The 25,399-nt window shown below is 39.1% G+C and overlaps 1 protein-coding gene and 2 long non-coding RNA genes across 4 annotated transcripts; 2 read left to right on the top strand and 1 right to left on the bottom strand.

The window, feature by feature from the left end:
* The first annotated feature begins 310 nt into the window (after positions 1-310).
* lta4h (leukotriene A4 hydrolase) lies at positions 311-16,505 on the top strand. Its single transcript, XM_067428579.1, has 19 exons — positions 311-533; positions 2,532-2,662; positions 3,041-3,161; positions 4,680-4,748; positions 4,880-4,984; positions 5,086-5,138; positions 6,351-6,423; positions 7,170-7,310; positions 7,622-7,645; positions 7,766-7,836; positions 8,034-8,145; positions 8,370-8,514; positions 10,446-10,549; positions 11,680-11,750; positions 12,351-12,405; positions 12,810-12,905; positions 15,046-15,128; positions 15,207-15,311; positions 15,665-16,505. The coding sequence occupies exons 1-19, from the start codon at positions 378-380 to the stop codon at positions 15,783-15,785; spliced, it is 1,836 nt and encodes a 611-aa protein (XP_067284680.1). The 5' UTR covers positions 311-377; the 3' UTR covers positions 15,786-16,505.
* Positions 12,913-25,399, bottom strand: LOC137049855 (uncharacterized). Of its 2 annotated transcripts, none has more exons than XR_010899736.1 (7): positions 25,260-25,399; positions 22,122-22,224; positions 20,231-20,436; positions 19,434-19,536; positions 17,752-19,259; positions 16,989-17,091; positions 12,913-14,680 (listed from the first exon to the last, which is right to left on the bottom strand). It is a non-coding gene; the product is annotated as an uncharacterized lncRNA (long non-coding RNA). The 2 variants fall into 2 exon arrangements; XR_010899735.1 differs by lacking the exon at positions 25,260-25,399 and adding an exon at positions 22,918-23,058.
* LOC137049856 (uncharacterized) lies at positions 17,387-20,887 on the top strand. Its single transcript, XR_010899737.1, has 3 exons — positions 17,387-17,753; positions 19,995-20,232; positions 20,349-20,887. It is a non-coding gene; the product is annotated as an uncharacterized lncRNA (long non-coding RNA).

Genomic DNA, 25,399 nt, shown 5'->3' with positions numbered 1-25,399 from the left:
CTTTTCTTTTATTTCAATGCAGTAGGCTACTGTTTCTTTTATTGCAATACGATGTTTAACCATTAAAATTCATGTTGAGATAATATTAGCCTATTAATAATAATTATAATAATGATAATAATAGACATGGCATTATGATCTAGAAAATATAATTTCTTAAAAAAAAAAGAAAAGTAGGCTTGTAAGCCCCCCCAAGACATCAATGGATTTAGTTTAAGTTGTACCAACACCCTCAGCCGCCAGAGGGCAGTAATTAACCGTTCTTGCAGATATAAAACTTCAACTCCCATAATGCAGCTTAACCGGCCGGTGTCACGTGACTGCGTGTGGGTTAAAAATCCTTTTGCAGCGCGAGCTGTCTGTTCTCTGTCTCAACCATGACTCCTGTGTCAGACCCCAGCTCGTTCTCCTCTATCTCCAAATGCTCTACCAAGCATTTAAATCTAATTTACCATGTTGACTTTGACAGGCATGTGCTCAAAGGGAAAGTCGCCCTGACGGTGGAAGTTCTGGAGGATAAATTCTCTTCTCTGGTACAGTTTTCATTACATACACACATCTGCATGAGTAAGAGGCATTGTGCTGTATGCTTTTACGATGTATTTGGAGCTTTGGTTCATTCTGATTAAGTGTGATATCTAATAGATTTTATTAGTCAAACCGAAAATACGCTATAGTTGCTACTGAATAAGTAATAGTGACTAAAAAACAGATATACTAGTTATTTGGCAATACATGTTGAAACTGCCTGTCATACAGTAGCTAACAGTAGATAAGTAATAGGTTACAACTTGATACAGTAATGATGATATCCGTAACGTAACCCGATGACTTTGATTCAAAGTTTCTTGTTTATGAATTTGATACGTGTTCAATCATTTTCCATAAACACATGCGCGTATGCTTTGATTGTCATACCTCAAATCTTCATTAATGATGAGTATTAGTCACGGACTGTGTACCTGGTTTACTGCATCTCACCTGAACTTTGATTTCAGGAGAAAAGTCAGATCACACTGATGGACTTTTTACCTGCGTTTGACAGGCAGGTGCAACTTATCAAAAGTTTTCAGATCATGATAAACTTGCGCAACTGCTAATCGAAGCTTCACGGATTCTGCGTTTCAAGGTTGTTCAATGCGTAAAACAGTGACAAATGGGTTTCCATGTCTTGTTTTAACATGATGTGACATGCACAATATAATATATGAAAACAAATGCCAAAAGGCATACCTATTTGTTGACAGCATATATTATATCTGAATATAGATATACTATTCAGGTGTTCTGCAGACAGTAAATGGACAGTTAAGTGTTATTATATAATTAAGTGTCAGATAACAGATAAAGACATGCATTCTTTTCTCTCTAGCTCAACAATACAAATAAGTTTGTTTCTCTATTCAGTACGGATGTTTTACCATCCTGCAGTTTTTGCTGAATGTATAGCTACTTGGATGAATTAAATAATACTTGTACGTTTAGGTTTTTGTTTTACCAAGACACGCTTATTTATGGATGCAAGTATTTTAAAACAAAAAAAGAACAGTGTACCGTGGCAAATTGTTTGAAAGTTGTTTGGTAGACTTGCAGAATGTCTACTGAGGGGAATAAACATAAGTGAATTGAGAATCATTGTGGAACACAAATTTTACCAAATTACAAATATTTTTTAAATTATTGTCTGATCAATGTGAAGATGAGACTATAATGTTTAACTGGTGCATTATTCCCCCATGATTTTGAGATTTGTTTTTCATATGCACAGTGTAGCATTGCATCTGCATGGATATAATACATAATGTTAGTGTATAATACATAATAGTAAATGTTTAAATGAAGAGCTGTAAAGTGTTATAAAAGCTGTTAGCGATTTAATTGAGAAGAAAAAACAAGATAGAACTGGGTTCAGGATATTAATGCTATGTTCTATAGTTAAATCCAGAACACTCATTGATTTAAATGTTTCAGTTCCATGGATCGCGGAGTCTGTTATATATATTTTCTAATGCACAAGAGGTCTGATAAACCAGCATAATTCGAATGACTCTGTAAGAAATTTGATAGTCCTTCAACCAATCAGACCACAACGGGCATCGATCCATGACTGTAAAAACTAAAAAAAGGCAATGACCCATCGCTTCTCTATCCATCATCATGTTAAACCAGCCAATAACAGGACAGGTGGATAAGCCAGTCTGTGATTGGTTCTCGCAAAAGTGTAACAGAAGCAGTAAAAATGAATGAATAAGTCGGCAGGTTTACCCAGTCTAATGGATCATCTTATCACATTCGAAATGAAACTGTGTAAAAATGAGGCTCTGTGCTTTGTTCTTGATGGAAATTTTTTTTTCCCTCTTCTACTAATGTAGACAAGGAACATTTTTGTGGTTTAATAAAAGGTAAATGTAAAATTGTTGGAAAAGTGTTTCATGTAAGTATTTGTAATAAAGTATTTTTAAAAACTAAATCTCTCTCTCTCTCTTTCTCTCTCCCTCTCTCCCTCCCTCGCTTTTTATATTTCTTTCTAGACTCTGGACTCGAATGATCTGAAGATCTCTAAAGTTTCTGCCAATGGCCAGGCTGCACAGTTTGCATTGGGGGCTAAGCATAAGTTTAAAGGATCCCCTTTGGAGATCACCCTTCCTTTTGAACTGTCCCGGTAAAGCCACAAACTTGTTTTGTACTAAGAGATTCCTGTTTGTTTTTCTTTCTCAAACGTTGAAGTTATTACTGATATGTAATTCACTGCCAACATGAATGCAGCAAATGCATGCTATACTATGTGAACAAAGTTGTTTGCTAAACCTGACCAAATTTTTGTTTTCCACAAGGGTAATTTTTAAAAATGATTATGCAATTAATATTTAAATCTTTATTTAAGTACATTAAATTATGTTCATACAAAAAATGCTAATAATTATTTTAGTGCATTCAATTTAAATGTCAATTTTATTAATTTAGTTAATCTTTTAATTTCAGTATAATGTTTTCGCTCTTTGGTTTTAAGTTGTATTACGATTATCCGTGTGTGTTTTAGTGGGCAGCACGTGATTGTGGAGATTGAATATGAGACGTCTCCCAGTGCCACAGCACTGCAGTGGCTGACCCCCAAACAGACAGCTGGGAAGAAACATCCATACCTTTTCAGCCAGTGCCAGGTACCTCCACGCCATCTTTCATCTTTCCATGTGCATGCATGCAAAGATGGGTGGTTTAGGTGCAATTTCCTTGACATATTGTAATTTGTGCAATCTTGCAGTACAAACCACAGTGTTGCATTGTTCTTCTGCTTCACCTCTCAAAAGTCTATCAAGAGCTAGTTCATTCCACAACCCAAATATACAGCTTTGGAAATATATACGCACTGATCTAATCAAAAACACTTGGTAGTTTGATAATATTAAAAAGGTTTATATATATATAGACTGGTGGTGGTGGTGGTGTAATGGTGTGGGGGATGTTTTCTTTGCACACATTATGCCCCTTAGTGCCAATTAGGCATTGTTTAAATGCTTACCTGAGCATTGTTTCTGACCATGTCCATCCCTTTATGACCACCATGTACCCCTCCTCTGATGGCTACTTCCAGCAGGATAATGCACCATGTTACAAAGCTCGAATCATTTCAAATTGGTTTCTTGAACATGACATTGAGTTCACTGTACTAAAATGGCCCCCACAGTCACCAGATCTCAACCCAATAGAGCGTCTTTGGGATGTGGTGGAACGGAAGCTTCGTGCCCTGGATGTGCATCTCACAAATCTCCATCAACTGCAAGATGCTATCCTATCAATATGGGCCACAATTTCTAAAGAATGCTATTAGCGCCTTGTTGAATCAATGCCACGTAGAATTAAGGCAGTTCTGAAGGCGAAAGGGGGTCAAACACAGTATTAGTATGGTGTTCCTAATAATCCTTTAGGTGAGTGTATACATATTTTACTATATAGTAACAATTTATACATATTTTATAAAACATAAAAATAACAAAAGCACACATTTAAATGACTAAAACTTTAATTGACATTTATTTTTCTTTTAATAGTATCTTAATAGCACTGTTTACACCTGGTATTAAGATGCGTTTTGGTCTTTCAAATCACAAATGGACAGCACTAAATACAGGTGTAACAGGATCTAAAAGGTTAAGAGCTTGTCCACTTTCTACCACTTCCAAAGGTAGTCAAAAAACGCATTTGAACGGATTGCTTTCTTAGTGTAGATGCTCATGTGGTCGAATATGTTCAAACATCCTCAAAAGACCGGCTACTCTCCACCTGCTGACCTGATGTGTAAACTTCATGTGATGTGTGCTAGCCAGATGGGACATTGTCAGTTGAATAACTAACTTTTTGACGTACCAAGCACAATGTTCCATTGCGATCACCATTGCTAATTTCTAACAAGCACTTGAAGTGTTAAGTGTGGTCTTGTGGCTTTCAGAGCAGAAATTAAACCTTCTGCTCTGTATGTTTTTCCATTGTCTCCTTCCGCGATCATTTGTAAATTGTGTGAGCTCCATTTGATTGAAAGATCTGAAAAAGCCCATACATTTACCCACCAATCGACCCTCCCCTCAAAGACATGGGATTTATTTTTATTTTTTAGTTCTATTCTCTCAAATGTGCAGTTTTAAATCGTTGTGTGATTGTTTTCTATTTTCTATTTAAAACAGGCCACTCACTGTAGGACCATGGTGCCTTGTCAGGACACTCCATCAGTGAAGCACACTTATTATGCCCAGGTAACATGCATGGATAGCTCAAAGTACTAATCATACACTCAATGAAGCAGCAGCGAAGTGCATACCAAGATAAACCATCTAAATCCACAGTTGTCCTACCAGTAACACTGGGTACATTGACTGTGTCTTAGGTGTCTGTCCCCAGAGAGCTGGTGGCTTTGATGAGTGCATTGCGTGATGGTCAGGAACCAGATCCGAGCGACAGCAGCCGGGTCATCTATCGCTTCAGACAGCCGGTCAGTGTCTCTTCCTCTTCTTCAGTGGAGAGTTGGTTTTTGAAATGAAAATAAATCTCAAAATATATATAAAATGAGACATGTCTTTTTCTTTCTTGCAGGTCCCCATGCCATCTTACCTCATTGCCATTGTAGTTGGCGCTTTGGAAAGCAGGTGATCCTTTTCCTGTTGTTCTTTCCCTAATTTTTTTTTACATATTCAGAGTTCAACGTTTATGCTGACTTCACACTGCACGATTTTTGCCCTGATTTTGACGGTTACGAAATCGCAGGTAAATGCCCAAAATCATAGGCAAATCAGTGCTTGTGCACGTGAGTGGCAATCACAGTTTGAATGATCAAAGACACAATCAGAGAGAATTGCAGATGTGTCACCGACACCTGTGAAATATTTGGCATGATAAATATCTGGACATGTAGCCGATTAAAAAAAGAAAAGAAATTAGTTCTGACTGAAAATTACACCAGTGATGACATACAGCCAATGAAGAGAGCAAGGTTCAGGGCATCAGGGAGGAGTTATAGACCAGAATATCAGTATTTAAATAGACATATTTACAATTATATCAAACAGAAACATAGCACAAACATTTGATTGAGCAGTCGCGACAGCAGTACATTGCAAATTGATTTATTCACCTCCATCTGTCTTTACAGAGCACAATCATTGCTCCCTCTGTCACCCCAACCATTTCTTCTGCCGTAATCTTTTTTTCTTTTTCTCCTTTTTGCTGCAAATCAGCACACAGAGAATTTGGATTGCAAGATTTCTGCTGTCTTTTAAAAAAACAATTCCAGTCTGATGCACGCGATCTTGTCGTTTCCTTGTCACTTCTCATGTGTTTGGTTGTGAAACGTAGTTTGCGTACTGTACAGAATTGTCTGCGATTCTTCCTCTTAACAGTCATGCAATGTGAAACCACCTGTCAAACATAGCAGTGACTGAATGCTGGCCCAGATAGACAGGCAGTGTGAAAAAAAGAAAAAAAAAATTGTGTGAAAATTGTGCAGTCTGAACTCTGCATTAGTTTGTTGCTATTGTTATTTTTCACATCCAAAGAAGTTAACTAATCATAAGAGGCTATTTACATATAGATAAAGGTACAGTAACACCGACATTATAAGATGACTTTAATATTGCACTTTTTAAGCATTTGCAATGTGGGCAAACAAATGTTTCTCACAGTATTACTTGTTAATCACATCATCACACCAGTCTGTGGCCTGAAGAAAGCATCCTCTTTTTTAAAAGCTCATTGTTTTCTCATTCAGGGATTCATAACTTCTTTTAAGTTTTAACTTACATTTAAGTTTTCTGTGCATGCTTCCAGATCAGCTGTAAATAATCATTGCTTGTGGCTTTCAGGGAAATCGGTCCCCGGTCCAGAGTTTGGTCTGAGAAGGAGCATGTGGATGAGGCAGCGTTTGAGTTTTCAGAGGTGAGATGAGCATATTTACATGTACACCAATATGCTGAAATCTCCCAAAAGCCAGCTTATTCAGTTAACTTGTCTTGGTTTTAATGCAAACCAATAACCTGGCAACACAAGTAAACTGTGTTCACAAGACTTTATTAAACTAATCATATGTGTATCTGGGCACAAGTATTCCATTTATTATGTGAGATGTGATGTTAAATAAATAGGCAGTATTTTGACTGAACTACTTCTTCTTTGGCTGCACAAGATGAGAATTAATCACTGCTCAATGAAACTGATCAATGAACATAAGATAAGCTCACTGGGACCAGCTTGATCAGCAAGAATAAACCATGTATTGGTTTTTGTGGAAGCTCACGAGAATGAACCTCATAGGTTTTCTCACGTCAAGCGTACATGCTTGAGCTTCCATTTATCACAACTGATGTCTGCATTGATAATTTTTATATGTGAATAAAAGTCAAAATAAATAGATTTGTATGCATTATATACTTTATGAACTTTTTGAAGCGTCAAAGTGTCCTTTGTGTAGCTGTCAATGGAGGGACAGAAAGCTGTCAGTTTTGATCAAAAGCATCTTCAGTTTGTTCCGAAGATGAACATAAATCATTTTTTTAATTTAATTTTTGGGTGAACTATTTCTTTAAGCATAATCAGATTAAGAACGGGTGTAAATGCGCTCGCTATCTGTCAATTGCTATCTGATGTGGCTAACAGATGAAGATAAAACTCTTTTGCTTCATTAGACTGAGACCATGTTGAAGACGGCTGAGAGTCTGGCAGGGCCGTATGTGTGGGGCCAGTATGATATCCTGGTGCTGCCTCCATCTTTTCCATACGGTGGCATGGAGAACCCCTGCCTCACATTTGTCACCCCCACTGTACTGGTCCGTATGATTCCTCATCACACATTTACTGTATGCATTCTATAGACGTTTGTGGTTAGTACATGCATTCACACAGACATGCAAAGCCACATTCACAGACTGAAAGTAAGTTTGTCATCCACTGTCTATTAGGGTGCTGCAATACATACCATTGTTCAAAGGTTTGGGGATAGTAAGAGGTTTTTTAATAATCATTCAGCAAGGACACATTAGATTGATTAAAAGTGACAGTAAAGACATTGAAGCTACAAAAAGGATTTGTGTAATTTTTATTTATTTATTATTTTTACATACTCTTGTTCTTTTTTCAGGCTGGAGACAGGTCCCTTGCTGGCGTAAGTAATCTGTGTGCATTTATAAGTTAAAACCATTTTTAGGTAAATAATAAGCATTTGTTTTAAACCCCTTATCTTCTGCGAATGTGAATATGTTCTGTACTTATGGTTTTGCTGCAGGTCATTGCTCATGAGATTTCCCACAGCTGGACCGGGAATCTGGTGACCAATAAGACCTGGGAGCATTTCTGGTCAGTTCGACACATTGAGCTTTTTCTGAATATGCAAAATAGGCACTCAAGCTCCACCTCCCATTATGTTCTTTTGGTTGTAATGATCTGACATTGTTCTATAGTACATTGAACTATTTTATTTCAAAATTGCTAGATCCTATTTTCTATAACATTTGACCCCTTTAATCTGTAACAAGTGAACTCTTTCTCTGCAGGTTGAACGAGGGTCACACAGTGTATATTGAGAGAATGATTGCTAGGTCTATGGAGACTGAACAGCTCAGGCAGTTTAAAGGCATCGGAGGATGGAAAGAGCTTCAAGAGTCTGTGAGTCACACATACAGATAAATCAACAAATATTAACAAGTTCTCGGCTTATGCAAATTCTATTCCACATAAATGACATTCTGATCTGCTGACCTTGGAGAAAAGCTGAACTCGTACCGCTTTGCCAACTCCATTTGTGACCTTGCAATTATGTTTTTTGGAGACATAAGATAAAATTGTTGGAATTTATGGGTAAAATAAGTCAATTTTGTATTGTTTTGTAGGTGAAACAGTTTGGGGCGAATAATGTCCTCACAAACCTAGTTCCAAATCTGCATGAGGTGAACACGGATGACGCCTTCTCCTCTGTGCCCTATGAGAAAGGATTCGCTCTGCTTTATCATCTGGAGGAACTGATGGGAGGTCCAGGTACACAAACAAAATACTTTCTCCTCTTCCTGTTTAATATGCCAAAACTACTTCACATAAGCCAAAAGTTAACACGGCAGACTGTTTTACAGAATGAAAATCATTCACATTTATTACATTATACATGTTAATAGTGTGTAACGCACTGTGTCCTTTTATCTTACACCTTTAATCCTTTTTATTATCCAGGTAGGGCAAGGTTAGTCAAATCTAGCCTAATTCATAAAGTACTCATCTGCCAGCAGGTTGACGTCCTTCAGGAATGACATAGAAGTTGTGGTTGTCCTTTTTTGAGGCTCACAGAAAGTCTCACAGAATGCAATCATAATAAAAATACTTATTTTATTGGTTAAAATACAAAGCAGTTAATGCAAAATAAAATAAAACCTAAATACATTTAAGCTTAAAAAAAGCTCTAATCTAGCTTTGCTGTTATGCACTCCTTGTTAAGGGCATAGACCGTAAAAAAATATGGACGACTCGACATCATCCGTTTCCGCTTGCCATATTTGAAGCTTTCAGGCGGCCTTGCACGGCGCAGACATCTTGGGACCGAGTCTGCGCAGTAGCGATTTCGGGACCGGAGTTGCGCAGTAGAGCGCAGGAAGTAGAGCAGGAAGTACAGTCGCGATATCAAAAGCCCGCCCACACTCTCGCAGATGCAGAACAATTAATTATGTTGGTGTGAAATAAACAGTTATGGAAATGTAGAAATTAAAGCTAAAGCTCTAATCTGCTCCCAAAAATTTCGAAAAAAGTCCGTTAGTGCCTCAGTGACAACTTCACTCAGAGAAGCCGTCAGTCTCAACTGTCAATCATGACGTCACACCCCCCATTTTTATAGCATCAAATAACTAACTCAAACTAAACTTATTTTTAAAACGAACACCTGAAATGAAATCATCGTGATGATAACTGCCTTCAGTGACATAAACTAACTTTGGGGGAAATTTTTTGAAGTGTAATTTTATTATTTAGTTTGCCTCGCGTCCATTAGAAATCACAGAGGGGCGGCTATACTGGGACCGGTCACCGGGGGGGGCGATCGAGGCGCGAAAGCTTCAGTAAATGAGAGGGAGACTGCAGGCTTGGTTAAGGGTCAACGAACAGTGTGCTGATTTTTGTATTATCTACGTCCAGGTTACACATGCAAAATATTTTCTTTTTTTTCAGTATTAACATGGGTTGTAACTGCACATGCACCAAACCCGTGTATACATGTCCAAGTTCAAAGGAGTATAGTTTGTAAGGCTGTGTGTTCGACTGTGTGTATACACACAGAGTATACTTTAGGTTTTAGGGTCCCAGGTTTCCTTCTGTGCTATATGGCAGGCAGCAGCTGAGGAGTGTTTTCACCCCTCAGTCCATATATATTCAGAAATATACTTTTATTTATAACTTAACCCACAAGGGAGCAGTAAAAATGGAAGTACAGTATGCTCTAAAAAAGTTGCGTAGGCATATAACATTTGGCGCTGCCTATACATATCATCATCACTCATTTATTTCTACTCATTATACTTTCGGGGAAATTCCACTAATCCACTTTTATATTGGTCATTAAGGTCCTGAATGATTTTTCCTACAGTATCGGTCTATTTAATTCATGCTTAATCCACCGGATGTCCTTCCTCTTCCACTTACGCTGTTATCTTCTATCACTCTTCACTTAAGTCTTCATCGGACTCCCCTCCACTTGAGGTTGCTTCATGCTCCCTTCACGCCTGTGTAACCATATGTTAACCTCTGTGGTTGGTTACAGAAGTATCAAACTCAAGAACCTAACTTTCACAACTGTTGCTTAATCATTTTACATTATAACAAACATTTTGCAAGTATTGCAGTTACTTAATTTTGCAATCATTCAATATGGCCTTAAAAACAAACAAAATTAAAAAAGAAAAACAAACTTTATTTGCCTTCAATTATAGAGGTCTTCATGGGATTCGTAAAGTCATACATTCAGCTGTTTGCCTATGGCAGTGTAACCACAGAGGAATGGAAGAACTATCTGTTCACTTACTTCAAAGACAAGGTAAGAACTAATACACTATGTACTTGTGTGTGTGTGTGTGTGTGTGTGTGTGTGTGTGTGTGTGTGTGTGTGTGTGTGTGTGTGTGTGTGTGTAATATATATAGATACACACATACATGCATAATTTTTGTGTGCAAGATGGCCAATAAAGCTCGGTAATGTACAGATACATATTTTTGTCAAAAAGAATGCTAATGTCTCATCATTTAGTACCATTGATGACATCAAACTAATCAAATCAAATACGATTCTATTGGATGTTAAAGGTGCACTATGTAGTATTTTTGCATTAAAATATCCAAAAACCACTAGGCCAGTGTTATATTTTGTTTAGTTAAGTACTTACAATATCCCAAATGTTTCCAACTATTTGTAAATTGTGAGAAAATTGCTATTAAGGACCCGGGACATCTGAGAAAAGCGTCTGAGGGGGTCGCCTGTCAATTGCGTCATATCTGTGTTACCCTCAGTTTCCAGTTTTATTTGGCAGAAACACTTTATTCTTACTGCAGTGTCACAGCAGCAGCCGAGCGAACGCACAGATTAACGTCATAACACAATCTTAAACACACTCAAATGTATCTAATATGATAAACAGAGCTGCGTTACCTCATACTCATGACTGGAAAAGAGGAAATAGTGCCGGCGCCCGGCGCCTATGTCCCGTTATAATAAAAGTCCCGCTGCGAGGCGTGTTGTTCATCTCATTAACAATCGCTCTAGTGGCCTTGCTCCGCTCCTTCAACACTCGGCCCTGCTTTGCTTTACACTACAGTAATGTTAATAACTGCATCCATGAACATGATTTCTGCCCGAGTCCTATTTTCCACCGGCTGTGAGGTGAAGACCACATGTCCCAAGATGCTGCGCTCAAACCTGGCGTCATCAAACTACGCCTTTGTTTTGAATAGGCGCCTTCTAGCGGGTGGAAACGTTGCATAGTGCACCTTTAAATATATTTTTTCCCTGTTGGATTACAAAATTAGGATTAAATTCCTATTAGTTTTCCTTTAGGATTATTTTTAGTTCTCCTAATTGTTGTTCATGCCACCTCTTATGTATTATCAAAATTGCACACATTGTGTGTGCTCTGTGTGTGATGTAAATGTCTGTACTTGCCTCTTTGTCAGGTGGACATCTTAAATAAAGTGGACTGGAATGCATGGATGCACACTCCAGGAATGCCCCCCATCAAACCACAGTGAGCACCAGAGCGTGTGCGTGTGTGTGTGTGCGTGCGTAAGTGTATGTTTTAGGTATTCCCTACATTGTGGGAACAACATAGCCTGACAAGCCAGACCCACAAAAAGATGTTGGGTCTGGGAACTCACCATTGACAGGGCTCATTCTGAGGGGCGGGATAAATGGTTGTCTTTCAAACTACCTCTGCATGCAATTGGATATTGCTACAACACACCAGAGCAACATGAAGCGGAGCTCGTTGATAGATTAAACTTTCGCTGTATCCGGTCGGCAAAACTCTGAAAACATCTTTCCTTCTTAAGAATGATTTCAGTGCCTTTCTTTGTTCTTTTCTCAAAGAAAAGCGTAACTCCAAGTCTTCCAAAGTCGCGTCCAAAGCCAATTCGAAAGACTGCCGTTTGCCAGCTTCTTTGTTTACAAGTAGCACGCAACCCTGCCGTCATTATGTTAAGCCCGCCCACTGACATTATACCCGATGTGATTGGCCTGAACAGAGTTTGTTTTTTCCAGCTACAGAAGTCTATTGAGAGTTACTAGACTACACTCGTGGTAAATTAGATTTGCTGATCTGAATTGAACTTGGCCTCTTTGTGCACAGGTATGACACCACTATGGCTGATGCCTGCACTGCTCTGTGTCAGAGATGGGTGAAGGTGAGTCTTTCTACTGTTAAAGGTAGGGTAGGCAATTTCCAAAAGGCTAGCAATAGCGAGCTAGCTTTGAAAGCATAATATCCCACCCTCCCTTCAGAGGATCATTAAAGCCACACCTCCAACAAAACACATGAACGCACACAGCCAGAGCAAAGTCTGCAAAGGGAGCAAGACAGTGTTAAATTACCTCAAGTCTCAAAACACATTAAGTTACAATAATAATGAATGCAAACAACTAAGACCTCTGACTTGTACCACCTGACTGTTTGATGAAGAGTTTCAACCAATGTTTTCAGTCAAAAAGTGTTTATGAAAAAAAACTGCCTATCCTACCTTTTAAACTACACCAAAACTTTTCTACATAACCCCTCTCCTGCTCTTTCTCTTTATGTGTGCATTTTCAGGCAAAAGAAGGGGACCTTACGAATTTCACTGAGGCAGATGTGAAGCAATTAAAATCTCCTCAGCTCATCGAGTTTATGGCTTTATTACTCCAAGAGGTACTAAATAAGTTATCTGTGTTAAAAACCCAACTGACATAGGTACCTGATCACTAGCCTGACAAGCCAGACCCACATCAAGATGTTTGGTCTGGAAACTCACCATAGACAGGGCTCAGTCCGAGGGGCGGGATAAACGGTTGTCTTTCAAACTCCCTCTGCACGCGATAGGATAGCGGTACACCAACCGGAGCAACGACGGTGAAGGGGAGCTCGCTGACTGATTAAACATTCGCCGTATCCGGTCGGCTAAACACATCTTCCCTTTTTAAGAATGACTTCAGTGCCTTGTTCTTTTCTCAGAGGAAAGCTTAACTCCAAGTCTTCCGGAGGCGCGGGCAGAGCTGATTCGAAAGACCGCCGCCATTCGCCAGTTTCTGTGTTTACTAGAAGACTGTGTTACTAGAAGCACGCAAACGCAACTCGGCCGTCGTCATTATGGCCCCGCCCGCCGACTCTATAGCCTACCTACACGGTGATTGGGCCGTCCAGATTCTGAGGAATACAGCTCAGATAGGAATTGAGAGTTGCTAGACCACACTTGCGGGCAAATTAAATTTGCTGCCGCTAGGGTGCGTCTAGATTTCTAGGCTACCTGATCACATCTATGGACCACAATATATTGGTTGTTTCCTGTTTTGTCTTCATTGTATCCTGTTTTGTCTTGGGTCTGCGAGTTTCTTCACATAACACTGTGGTAAATATCACAAATATCGATTTCATCTTGATTCAGTATCAATTTATATGTATATAGCATATAAGCATATGCATGTACATATAGGGAAAAATAAGTTTGGTTTTTTTAGCCCTATTTTAAACTTTTCTTGGGTTAAATTACATTTGCTCACATTTATTAATATTCACTTGTGTGTGCTTATATGAGTATCTTTAAAAATATGAGGATGTATGTTATTAACGTTTTAAAATTTCACATTTTCTATGTGTGGGAGATAGCGAACAATGTATGTGTGAGAGGAGGGAGAGCAGGGAAAAGAAATACCGCTGACTGAATACGCTACGTTTTAAATAGCGTTAAAAAAATTACTAACGAAATGCAGTATGTGGCCATGAAGTGGTAGGCCACAAAATCACAGAGTATGCTCAACAGTGTAGTTGCCAACCTTCTGCAGAGTCAATAACTAAAGACCTCCAAACTTCAAGTGGCCTTCAGATTAGCTCAAGAACAGTGCATAGAGAGCTTCACGGAATGGGTTTCCATAGCCTAGCAGCTGCATCCAAACCTTATATCACCAAGTGCAATGCAATGCCTTGGATGCGGTGGTGTAAATATAGTATTGTAGCAATATAGTAAACTTTTTGCAGTAAAATATCCAAAAACCACATGGGCAGTGTTATATATTTTGTTCAGTTGAGTTCTTACAATATCCCAAATGTTTCCAACTATTTGTAAATTGCGAGAAAATTGCTATTTTAATCAAGAACCCGGGACGTCTGAGGGAGTCGCCTGTCAATTGCGTCATATCTGCGTTACCCTCAGTTTTTCGGTTTTATTTGGCTGAAACACTTTACTCTTACTGCAGTGTCACAACAGCAGCCGAGCGAACGCACAGAGTAACTTAACATAATTTTAAACACATTTAAATGTATCTGATATGATAAACAGAGCTGCGTTACCTCATACTCATGACTAGAAAAGTGGAAATGGCACCATCCGGGCATCATGATAAAAGTCCCGGTGCTGGCGAGGCGTGTTGTGCAATCGCTCCAGTGGCCTTGCTCCCCTCCTTCAACACTCAGTCCTGCTCTGCTTCACACTACAGTAACGTTAATAAACACATCCATGAACATGATTTCTGCCCGAGTCCTATTTTCCACCAGCTGTGAGGTGAAGACCACATGTCCCAAGAGCTCAAACTTGGCGTCATCAAACTACGCCTTTATTTGAATAGGTGCCCTCTAGTAAAATTACATAGTGCAGCTTTGATTACATTTTTTTCTTTTTCTTTTAATTTAAAGATGTAATTTAATATGTAATACCACATTATATTGACGCAGACTAAGTAAAGCTGTACCAAATCATACCCGTTTAGCAATGCAGAGCAAAAGACATAGAGGAACAGAAAGCGGAAGTAGTTTTAAAATATGTCTGTCTGTTTCCTCCATGTATTGTCTGTACCAGGAGCCCCTTCCTCTCTCCCATGTGAAGAAGATGCAGGAGGTCTACCAGCTGAACAATATTAAAAACGCAGAGGTTCGCTTCAGGTAAGCAGGTACCCCTTTCTTTGAATTATCAGATTATTACGTACAGTATCTCATGGTAAATTGTTTGTGTTAATGCAGGTGGTTGCGTGTCTGTGTGAGGGCACATTGGGAGGAAGCCGTTCCCCTGGCGCTGAAGATGGCTACTGAACAGGGCAGAATGAAATTCACTCGCCCGCTCTTTAAGTAAATTAATTAATTTGTTCTGAGAAGTACATGATTAGGCCAAAAACATCAACAGAAATAAATGGGGGTCACTTCTTAAAAATGGACCAAAAATTGGATGAAAAAAATAAAGGAACGGGATGTTACAGAGAGTTTTGTAATTTCCTTGCTGCCATGAGCAAACAAACATTTCATTGACATGCTTCTGTTTTTAACAGTCCAGAGCTCTTCAAGAGCACTTGTCTGTGTGCACTTGCTGACCTCCTTTTCTGTCTCTCTCTCTGTCTCTCTCTCTGTCTCTCTCTCTGTCTCTCTCTCTCTCTCTCTCTCTCTCTCTCTCTCTCTCTCTCTCTCTCTCTCTCTCTCTCTCTCAGGGAAGTTTACAACTTTGCCAAATACAGCGACGAGGCAGTGAAGACTTTTAAGGAGCACCGTGGATTTTTGCACCCTGTCACAGCGATGTTGGTGGCCAAGGATCTGAAAATTGATGGCTAAAATCCTGATTTCTGCCATTCTTAAGTTTAGTCTCAGCTTAGTCCACAGAAGCAAACCTGCTAATGAGGTTAATGTGCAGATCATTTTTCTCATTGGCCCAAGCTTGGCTTTTTAATGTCTTGATGGAGATTGCAGTCTCAGGGCTTAGAACAAAATGAGTTTCAGTATCATGCAGTTTAGTGTTTAAAAAAAAAAGAGCATATCTTGCTATATCCCTTTATAAGATTTTCTCAAAAGTTATGTTCTGTAATAAACTTGTCTGTATAAGTTCCTACTCTATTGTCAAATAAAAATTTATACAGAATAAGGTGCATTACATGGCACATAAATGTATGTATTTTTTGTGTACATTTGTGATCACGGCATGCCTATGATTTTTTTCAGAAATAGTGAAGTTGCAGAAATAGTTAATACGGTGGCCTTTTTGGACAGTTCTTCAGGGGAATTGCAGTTTATTTTGTGACTTATAAAGAATCACTGATGGATTTTTTTTTTAAACAGAAGATGCTGATATCAAATATGTATTTTAAAATTGATTAAGTCCAACAACCCTGAAGACCTTGATTAGTTGTTTCAGGTGCAGTTAACTGAAGTTGGATCTAAGGGCCCTGTCCTAAATGCCAATTAATGTACACTTGCAGTCAATTTGCACCATGTGTGTGTAGCTGTACATGTTAACCATTGATTTATTGCTTCTCAATAAATGGGGTGATTCTAGGATTTCAGTGTCTGTATACTAGTGTAGGCATGAACAATACAGTAGGTTCTACAATATTTAATTAATTTCTAATGATTTTAAATAGCCAACTAATATTATAATAATTGTACTAATCACTAGACAAACTATTACTGTAAGAATATAGATCAAATGCGTGTAATGTCAACACTTGTTTTAACACTTGTAATGTTTTAGACACTATTATTTTCTTTAACTAGATTTGCAGTATAGAGAAATAAAATTAACTTTAAAAATCTACATCTACAGCTGTTGTTATAATTACCAAATAAAACCGGAAATAGCTTTCCCTGAGATCTGGTTTGGATTGTACAACCTAAAAATCTTCAGGGATCTTTTCTTTTTTTAATTTGTATTCTTTTCACAAATTAGGTTGTATAAAGTTTTTTATTCTACGTCCTTTTCCAACCTATTTAGGTTACCATCATTTGGATTTTAAATCCATTTATTAGCCAACAACACATTACCTGTCCATGAGCAGAAGTCCATCATTACAGCCAACGTCTGTCCACACGACTCTGAGCTCGGCTTCTGCTGGACGGGTTTACGCTCCACAACACATCACTGATTCTGTAGAGTCACGGCACAAACAAACACACGTTACACACTGAATAAATCTGAATTAAACACAACAGATAACAGTATACAATGAAATCTGTTAAAATCGTCTCGTTTAGTCCTAATGATGATACTAATTCAATGACTGACAAAATTATGAAAACACTGAATACCAAATAAAAACTAAATCTATTTAAAGAAAACCATCAGAACAAGATTATAGAAATGATACACAATGAAGTGTCTGGTCAATGTTTGATGCTTGCAGTAATATTATTACAGGTTTAATTAAAACAGCATTTTAAAGGCTGTGTAATTCACTCAAATCCCCACAGGAGGGCGAGACACTTTTAAGTTCATTAGAGTGGGTTTGCAGCGGTGTAAGTCACACTAATTCTAAAGGCTGTGTTTTCCTCTCATATTCCAGTCATAACAGGAAGTAGAAAAGCCCGAAGCAGCAGAAGAACACCAGAGCTCCACACACTCCTGCTGACTCTCACAGCAATCCAGAAACCACTGCAATATCCTTCTTATTCCACTTTATAGTGTGATTATCAGAGCCAATTCATTCAGAGACTGAAGAGGAAACGCGACAACTAACGAGTGATTTGCTCTGTGGCGCGTGCACGTCATTTGACAAGAGAAATTGACTTAATGCGGAAATTTACTTACAGGTGAGTCGCGTGACACTCGGCCCCTCATTGTATCCGTCTGTGTGTCAGTTTTATTAGCGGTTGAGCTGGAATATGTGCTGTTAAAGTGATATTTAGAGCTGTCATGTCATCTGCAGGATCTGCACGTGTTGTTGTGACTGTCATCAAGCGTCTTGTTGTCAAGCAGCCGAAGAGTCAGACTGAAGGTGAAACCGCTTCTGCCGCCTAGAGGAGCGGAGGGGAAACTGACCTTTACTTTCGTGTGATTAAAAATCGAGAAAGTCTGGTCGCTCATGTATATAAATGTATTTTAACAAATGAGCAGAGATGACAGAAAAAAATTCCATTTAAGTTCATTAGATTCGATTTGTAGTGGTGTAATACACTAAAATCACCACAGGAGGGCAGAATAATTTTAAATTCTTTAGACTTGATTTGCAGTGGCGTATTTTTAAAAAAAAATCAGCATGGGAGGGTAAAATAATTTAAAATGCATTATACTCGATTTGCAGTGGTGTAATTCATAAAAATCACCACAGGAGGGCGAAACAATTTTAAGAACATTTTACCCGATTTGCAGTGGTGTAATTCATAAAAATCACCACAGGAGGTCGAAACTTTTAGATCATACACATTTTTGGCACATATATTTATTTAAAAAGATACAAACAAATCATAAATACTGATACAGTTGGTACAAAGAATGTCAAACTGCTTTTCACACATGATACATATACATTAAAAAAAACATTCTATAAAAGTAGCTTTGGCTTTATCACAATTGATTAATAAATCTAAAGAAATACTTTGAAACATGGTGTGTGTGTTTATTTCTGCACAGAGTGGTCAATGAGTTATCGATTAATGATGAGCGTCTTTTACCAGCTCAAACATACGTTAAGATGAGCTTTAAATCTAAAACAGCTTCATTTCCTCACAGGCTCTGTGGCGCAGCGGATAGTCGTCTCCCTTTCAGACCAGACAGTCCTGGTTCAAATCCCACATTTGTTAAAGTTATTCCTCATTTAACACAAAGCTCTGGATAAAACCTGTTCAAACGCTCCTCATCTCTGCAGTCTCAGTGGCTCAGGAGAGAAAGAGTTGCGTTTCAATCGCAGCGTCCTGAGTTCAAATCCCACTATTGCTGACTTTAAACTCTTCTCATTAGACAAGATGTCCTGAAAACCAGTCACTGTCACGAGATCCATGATGGGCGAGTGGATAAACACACACTCTCTGAGGACGAGGCTGTGATGAAGACACGGGTTCAAATCTCACTTTAACTGCTTTATTGGAAACTCTCAGGATAACAGTGAAGTATAAGTTCCTTCACATGTTGAGACAAGAGACCTGTGGCTCAATGGTATGAGCGCTGCCTCACGGGTTCAGAGGTTGCTGGTTCGATCCCAGCCGGGTCTCTGCGATACGAGTGAATGTGGTGTGTGTGTGAGTGGCGCGCCCAAAGGAGGGGGATACCGGTGCGGTCTCCCCCCGGAGCTTCCGGTACAATCTCCAGCAGGGGTTATACTTTTGGACACAAGGAGAGAAAAAAAATAATTAATATATAAAAATGCTCAACCGCCGTTCCTTCCCCACCCGTTTAGGTTCCCATCGTTTGCTTTCCAAAGGGGAGGCCCTTCAAAAAGAAAACGATGGGAACCTACATGTTCAGCACAATAAAACACACATTATATACATTACCTGTCCATGAGCAGAAGTCCATCATTACAGCCGACGTCTGTCCACACGACTCTGAGCTCGGCTTCTGCTGGACGGGTTTACGCTCCACAACACATCACTGATTCTGTAGAGTCACAGCACAAACAAACACACGTTACACACTGAACAAAACTGAATTAAACACTAAAACAACAGTATACAATGAGATCTGTTATAGATCAGTAATGTTGTATCAATCGTCTTGTTTTAGCCCTGATTATGATGATGATAATTCAACGACTGACAAAATTATGAAAACACTGCATAAGAATTAAAAACTAAATCCTTTCAAAAAAAAAAAAAAAAAAAAAAAAAAAAACCATCAGAACAAGATCATAGAAATGATACACAATGAAGTGTCTGGTCAATGTTTGATTCTTGTAGTAATATTATGACAGGTTTAATTAAAACAGCATTTTAAAGGCTGTGTAATTCACTCAAATCCCCACAGGAGGGCGAGACACTTTTAAGTTCATTAGAGTGGATTTGCAGCGGTGTAATTCACACTAATTCTAAAGGCTGTGTTTTCCTCTCATATTCCAGTCATAACAGGAAGTAGAAAAGCCCGAAGCAGCAGAAGAACACCAGAGCTCCACACACTCCTGCTGACTTTCACAGCAACCCAGAAACCGCTGCAATATCCTTCTTATTCCACTTTATAGTGTGATTATCAGAGGCGATTCATTCAGAGACTGAAGAGGAAACGCGACAACTAACGAGTGATTTGCTCTGTGGCGCGTGCACGTTATTTGGCAAGAGATATTTTGAAAGATACTTACAGGTGAGTCGCGTGACACTCGGCCCCTCATTGTATCCGTCTGTGTGTCAGTTTTATTAGCGGTTGAACTGGAATATGTGCTGTTAAAGTGATATTTAGAGCTGTCATGTCATCTGCAGGATCTGCACGTGTTGTTGTGACTGTCATCAAGCGTCATGTTGTCAAGCAGCCGAAGAGTCAGACTGAAGGTGAAACCGCTTCTGCCGCCTAGAGGAGCGGAGAGGAAACTGACCTTTACTTTCGTGTGATTAAAAATCGAGAAAGTCTGGTCGCTCATGTATATAAATGTATTTTAACAAATGAGCAGAGATGACAGAAAAAAATTCCATTTCAGTTCATTAGACTCGATTTGTAGTGGTGTAATACACTAAAATCACCACAAGAGGAGGGCAGAATAATTTTAAATTCTTTAGACTTGATTTGCAGTGGCGTAATTAAAAAAACAAAATCAGCATGGGAGGGCAAAATAATTTAAAATGCGTTATACTCGATTTGCAGTGGTGTAATTCATAAAAATCACCACAGGAGGGCGAAACAATTTTAAGAACATTATACTGGATTTGCAGTGGTGTAATTCTTAAAAATCACCAAAGGAGGGCGAAACAATTTTAAGAACATTATACTGGATTTGCAGTGGTGTAATTCATAAAAATCACCACAGGAGGGCAAAAAATCTTTAGACTTGATTTGCAGTGGTGTAATTCATAAAAATCACCACAGGAGGGCGAAACAATTTTAAGAACATTTTACCCGATTTGCAGTGGTGTAATTCTTAAATATTACCACAGGAGGGCAAAACTTTTAGATCATACACATTTTTGGCACATATATTTATTTAAAAAGATACAAACAAATCACAGACACTGATACAGTTGGTACAAAGAATGTCAAACTGCTTTTCACACATGATACATATACATAAAAAAAAAACATTCTATAAAAGTAGCTTTGGCTTTATCACAATTGATTAATAAATCTAAAGAAATCCTCTGAAACATGGTGTGTGTGTTTATTTCTGCACAGAGTGGTCAATGAGTTATCAATCAATGATGAGCATCTTTTACCAGCTCAAACAAACGTTAAGATGAGCTTTAAATCTAAAACAGGATCATTTCCTCACGGGCTCTGTGGCGCAGCGGATAGTCGTCTCCCTTTCAGACCAGACAGTCCTGGTTCAAATCCCACATTTGTTAAAGTTATTCCTCATTTAACACAAAGCTCTGGATAAAACCTGTTCAAACGCTCCTCATCTCTGCAGTCTCAGTGGCTCAGGAGAGAAAGAGATGCGTTTCAATCGCAGCGTCCTGAGTTCAAGTCCCACTATTGCTGACTTTAAACTCTTCTCATTAGACAAGATGTCCTGAAAACCAGTCACTGTCACGAGATCCATGATGGGCGAGTGGATAAACACACACTCTCTGAGGACGAGGCTGTGATGAAGACACAGGTTCAAATCTCACTTTAACTGCTTTATTGGAAACTCTCAGGATAACAGTGAAGTATAAGTTCCTTCACATGTTGAGACAAGAGACCTGTGGCTCAATGGTATGAGCGCTGCCTCACGGGTTCAGAGGTTGCTGGTTCGATCCCAGCCGGGTCTCTGCGATACGAGCGAAGGTGGAGTGTGTGTGAGTGGCGCGCCCAAAGGAGGGGGATACCGGTGCGGTCTCCCCCCGGAGCTTCCGGCACAATCTCCAGCAGGGGTTATACTTTTGGACACAAGGAGAGAAAAAAAAAAAAAATTAATATATAAAAATGCTCAACCGCCGTCCCTTCCCCACCCGTTTAGGTTCCCATCGTTTGCTTTCCAAAGGGGAGGCCCTTCAAAAAGAAAACGATGGGAACCTACATGTTCAGCACAATAAAACACACACACACATTATATACATTACCTGTCCATGAGCAGAAGTCCATCATTACAGCCGACGTCTGTCCACACGACTCTGAGCTCGGCTTCTGCTGGACGGGTTTACGCTCCACAACACATCACTGATTCTGTAGAGTCACAGCACAAACAAACACACGTTACACACTTTATAAAACTGAATTAAACACTAAAATAACAGTATACAATGAGATCTGTTATAGATCAGTAATGTTGTATCAATCGTCTCGTTTTAGCCCTGATTATGATAATTCAACGACTGACAAAATTATGAAAACACTGCATAAGAAATAAAAACTAAATCCTTTAAAAAAAAAAAAAAAACAAAAAAAAAAAACCAGAACAAGATTATAGAAATGATACACAATGAAGTGTCTGGTCAATGTTTGATTCTTGTAGTAATATTATGACAGGTTTAATTAAAACAGCATTTTAAAGGCTGTGTAATTCACTCAAATCCCCACAGGAGGGCGAGACACTTTTAAGTTCATTAGAGTGGGTTTGCAGCGGTGTAAGTCACACTAATTCTAAAGGCTGTGTTTTCCTCTCATATTCCAGTCATAACAGGAAGTAGAAAAGCCCGAAGCAGCAGAAGAACACCAGAGCTCCACACACTCCTGCTGACTCTCACAGCAATCCAGAAACCACTGCAATATCCTTCTTATTCCACTTTATAGTGTGATTATCAGAGGCGATTCATTCAGAGACTGAAGAGGAAACGCGACAACTAACGAGTGATTTGCTCTGTAGCGCGTGCACGTCATTTGACAAGAGAAATTGACTTTATGCGGAAAGTTACTTACAGGTGAGTCGCGTGACACTCGGTCCCTCATTGTATCCGTCTGTGTGTCAGTTTTATTAGCGGTTAAGCTGGATTATGTGCTGTTAAAGTGATATTTAGAGCTGTCACGTCTTCTGCAGGATCTGCACGTGTTGTTGTGACTGTCATCTAGCGTCATGTTGTCAAGCAGCCGAAGAGTCAGACTGAAGGTGAAACCGCTTCTGCCGCCTAGAGGAGCGGAGGGGAAACTGACCTTTACTTTCGTGTGATTAAAAATCGAGAAAGTCTTGTCGCTCATGTATATAAATGTATTTTAACAAATGAGCAGAGATGACAGAAAAAAATTCCCTTTCAGTTCATTAGACTCGATTTGTAGTGGTGTAATACACTAAAATCACCACAAGAGGGCAGAATAATTTTAAATTCATTAGCCTTTTATGCAGTGGCGTATTTTAAAAAAAAATCAGCATGGTAGGGTAAAATAATTTAAAATGCATTATACTCGATTTGCAGTGGTGTAATTCATAAAAATCACCACAGGAGGGCGAAACAATTTAAAGAACATTATACTGGATTTGCAGTGGTGTAATTCATAAAAATCACCACAGGAGGGCGAAACAATTTTAAGAATATTATACTGTTTTTGCAGTGGTGTAATTCATAAAAATCACCAAAGGAGAGCGAAACAATTTTAAGAATATTATACTGTTTTTGCAGTTGTGTAATTTCTTAAAAATCACCACAGGAGGGCGAAACAATTTAAAGAACATTATACTGGATTTGCAGTGGTGTAATTCATAAAAATCACCACAGGAGGGCAAAAAATCTTTAGACTTGATTTGCAGTGGTGTAATTCACTCAATTCAACACAGGAGGGCGAAAACTCATACAAATCACCACAGGAGAGCGAAACAATTTTAAGAATATTATACTGTTTTTGCATTGGTGTAATTCATAAATATTACCACAGGAGGGCGAAACTTTTAGATCATACACATTTTTGGCACATATATTTATTTAAAAAGATACAAACAAATCACAGACACTGATACAGTTGGTACAAAGAATGTCAAACTGCTTTTCACACATGATGCATATACATAAAAAAAAACATTCTATAAAAGTAGCTTTGGCTTTATCACAATTGATTAATAAATCTAAAGAAATACTCTGAAACATGGTGTGTGTGTTTATTTCTGCACAGAGTGGTCAATGAGTTATCGATTAATGATGAGCGTCTTTTACCAGCTCAAACATACGTTAAGATGAACTTTAAATCTAAAACAGGATCATTTCCTCACGGGCTCTGTGGCGCAGCGGATAGTCGTCTCCCTTTCAGACCAGAAAGTCCTGGTTCAAATCCCACATTTGTTAAAGTTATTCCTCATTTAACACAAAGCTCTGGATAAAACCTGTTCAAACGCTCCTCATCTCTGCAGTCTCAGTGGCTCAGGAGAGAAAGAGTTGCGTTTCAATCGCAGCGTCCTGAGTTCAAGTCCCACTATTGCTGACTTTAAACTCTTCTCATTAGACAAGATGTCCTGAAAACCAGTCACTGTCACGAGATCCATGATGGGTGAGTGGATAAACACACACTCTCTGAGGACGAGGCTGTGATGAAGACACAGGTTCAAATCTCACTTTAACTGCTTTATTGGAAACTCTCAGGATAACAGTGAAGTATAAGTTCCTTCACATGTTGAGACAAGAGACCTGTGGCTCAATGGTATGAGCGCTGCCTCACGGGTTCAGAGGTTGCTGGTTCGATCCCAGCTGGATCTCTTTAATATGGGATCAAGTCCCACTATTGCTGACTTTAAACTCTTCTCATCAGACAAGATGTCCTGAAAAACAATCACTGTCACAAGATCCATGATGGGCGAGTGGATAAACACACACACTCTCTGAGGACGAGGCTCTGATGAAGACACGGGTTCAAATCTCACTTTAACTGCTTTATTGGAAACTGTGATAACAGTGAAGTATAAGTTTCTTCACATGTAGAGACAAGAGATCTGTGGCTCAATGGTATGAGCGCTGCCTCACGGGTTCAGAGGTTGCTGGTTCGATCCCAGCCGGGTCTCTGCGATACGAGCGAATGTGGTGTGTGTGTGAGTGGCGCGCCCAAAGGAGGGGGATACCGGTGCGGTCTCCCCCCGGAGCTTCCGGCACAATCTCCAGCAGGGGTTATACTTTTGGACACAAGGAGAGAAAAAAAAATATAAAAATGCTCAACTGCCGTCCCTTCCCCACCCGTTTAGGTTCCCATCGTTTGCTTTCCAAAGGGGAGGCCCTTCAAAAAGAAAACGATGGGAACCTACATGTTCAGCACAATAAAACACACACACACATTATATACATTACCTGTCCATGAGCAGAAGTCCATCATTACAGCCGACGTCTGTCCACACGACTCTGAGCTCGGCTTCTGATGACTGGATGCAATCCTCCAAACACATTCCTTCTGTAAGGAAATACATAAATAAAACAAAGACATTACTCCA

Source organism: Pseudorasbora parva, chromosome 20, assembly GCF_024679245.1.
Source record: "Pseudorasbora parva isolate DD20220531a chromosome 20, ASM2467924v1, whole genome shotgun sequence".
NCBI lineage: Eukaryota > Metazoa > Chordata > Actinopteri > Cypriniformes > Gobionidae > Pseudorasbora > Pseudorasbora parva.
The sequence above is the reverse complement of the archived record's forward strand: the minus strand, read 5'-3'. Positions and strand labels throughout refer to the sequence as shown.

Excerpts from the sequence above, each read along its gene's own strand:
- lta4h (XM_067428579.1), top strand. The coding sequence starts at position 378 with ATGACTCCTGTGTCAGACCCCAGCTCGTTCTCCTCTATCTCCAAATGC. Across the intron at positions 2,663-3,040 it reads CTTCCTTTTGAACTGTCCCG|TGGGCAGCACGTGATTGTGG; the intron begins GTAAAGCCACAA and ends TGTGTGTTTTAG. Across the intron at positions 3,162-4,679 it reads ACCTTTTCAGCCAGTGCCAG|GCCACTCACTGTAGGACCAT; the intron begins GTACCTCCACGC and ends TATTTAAAACAG.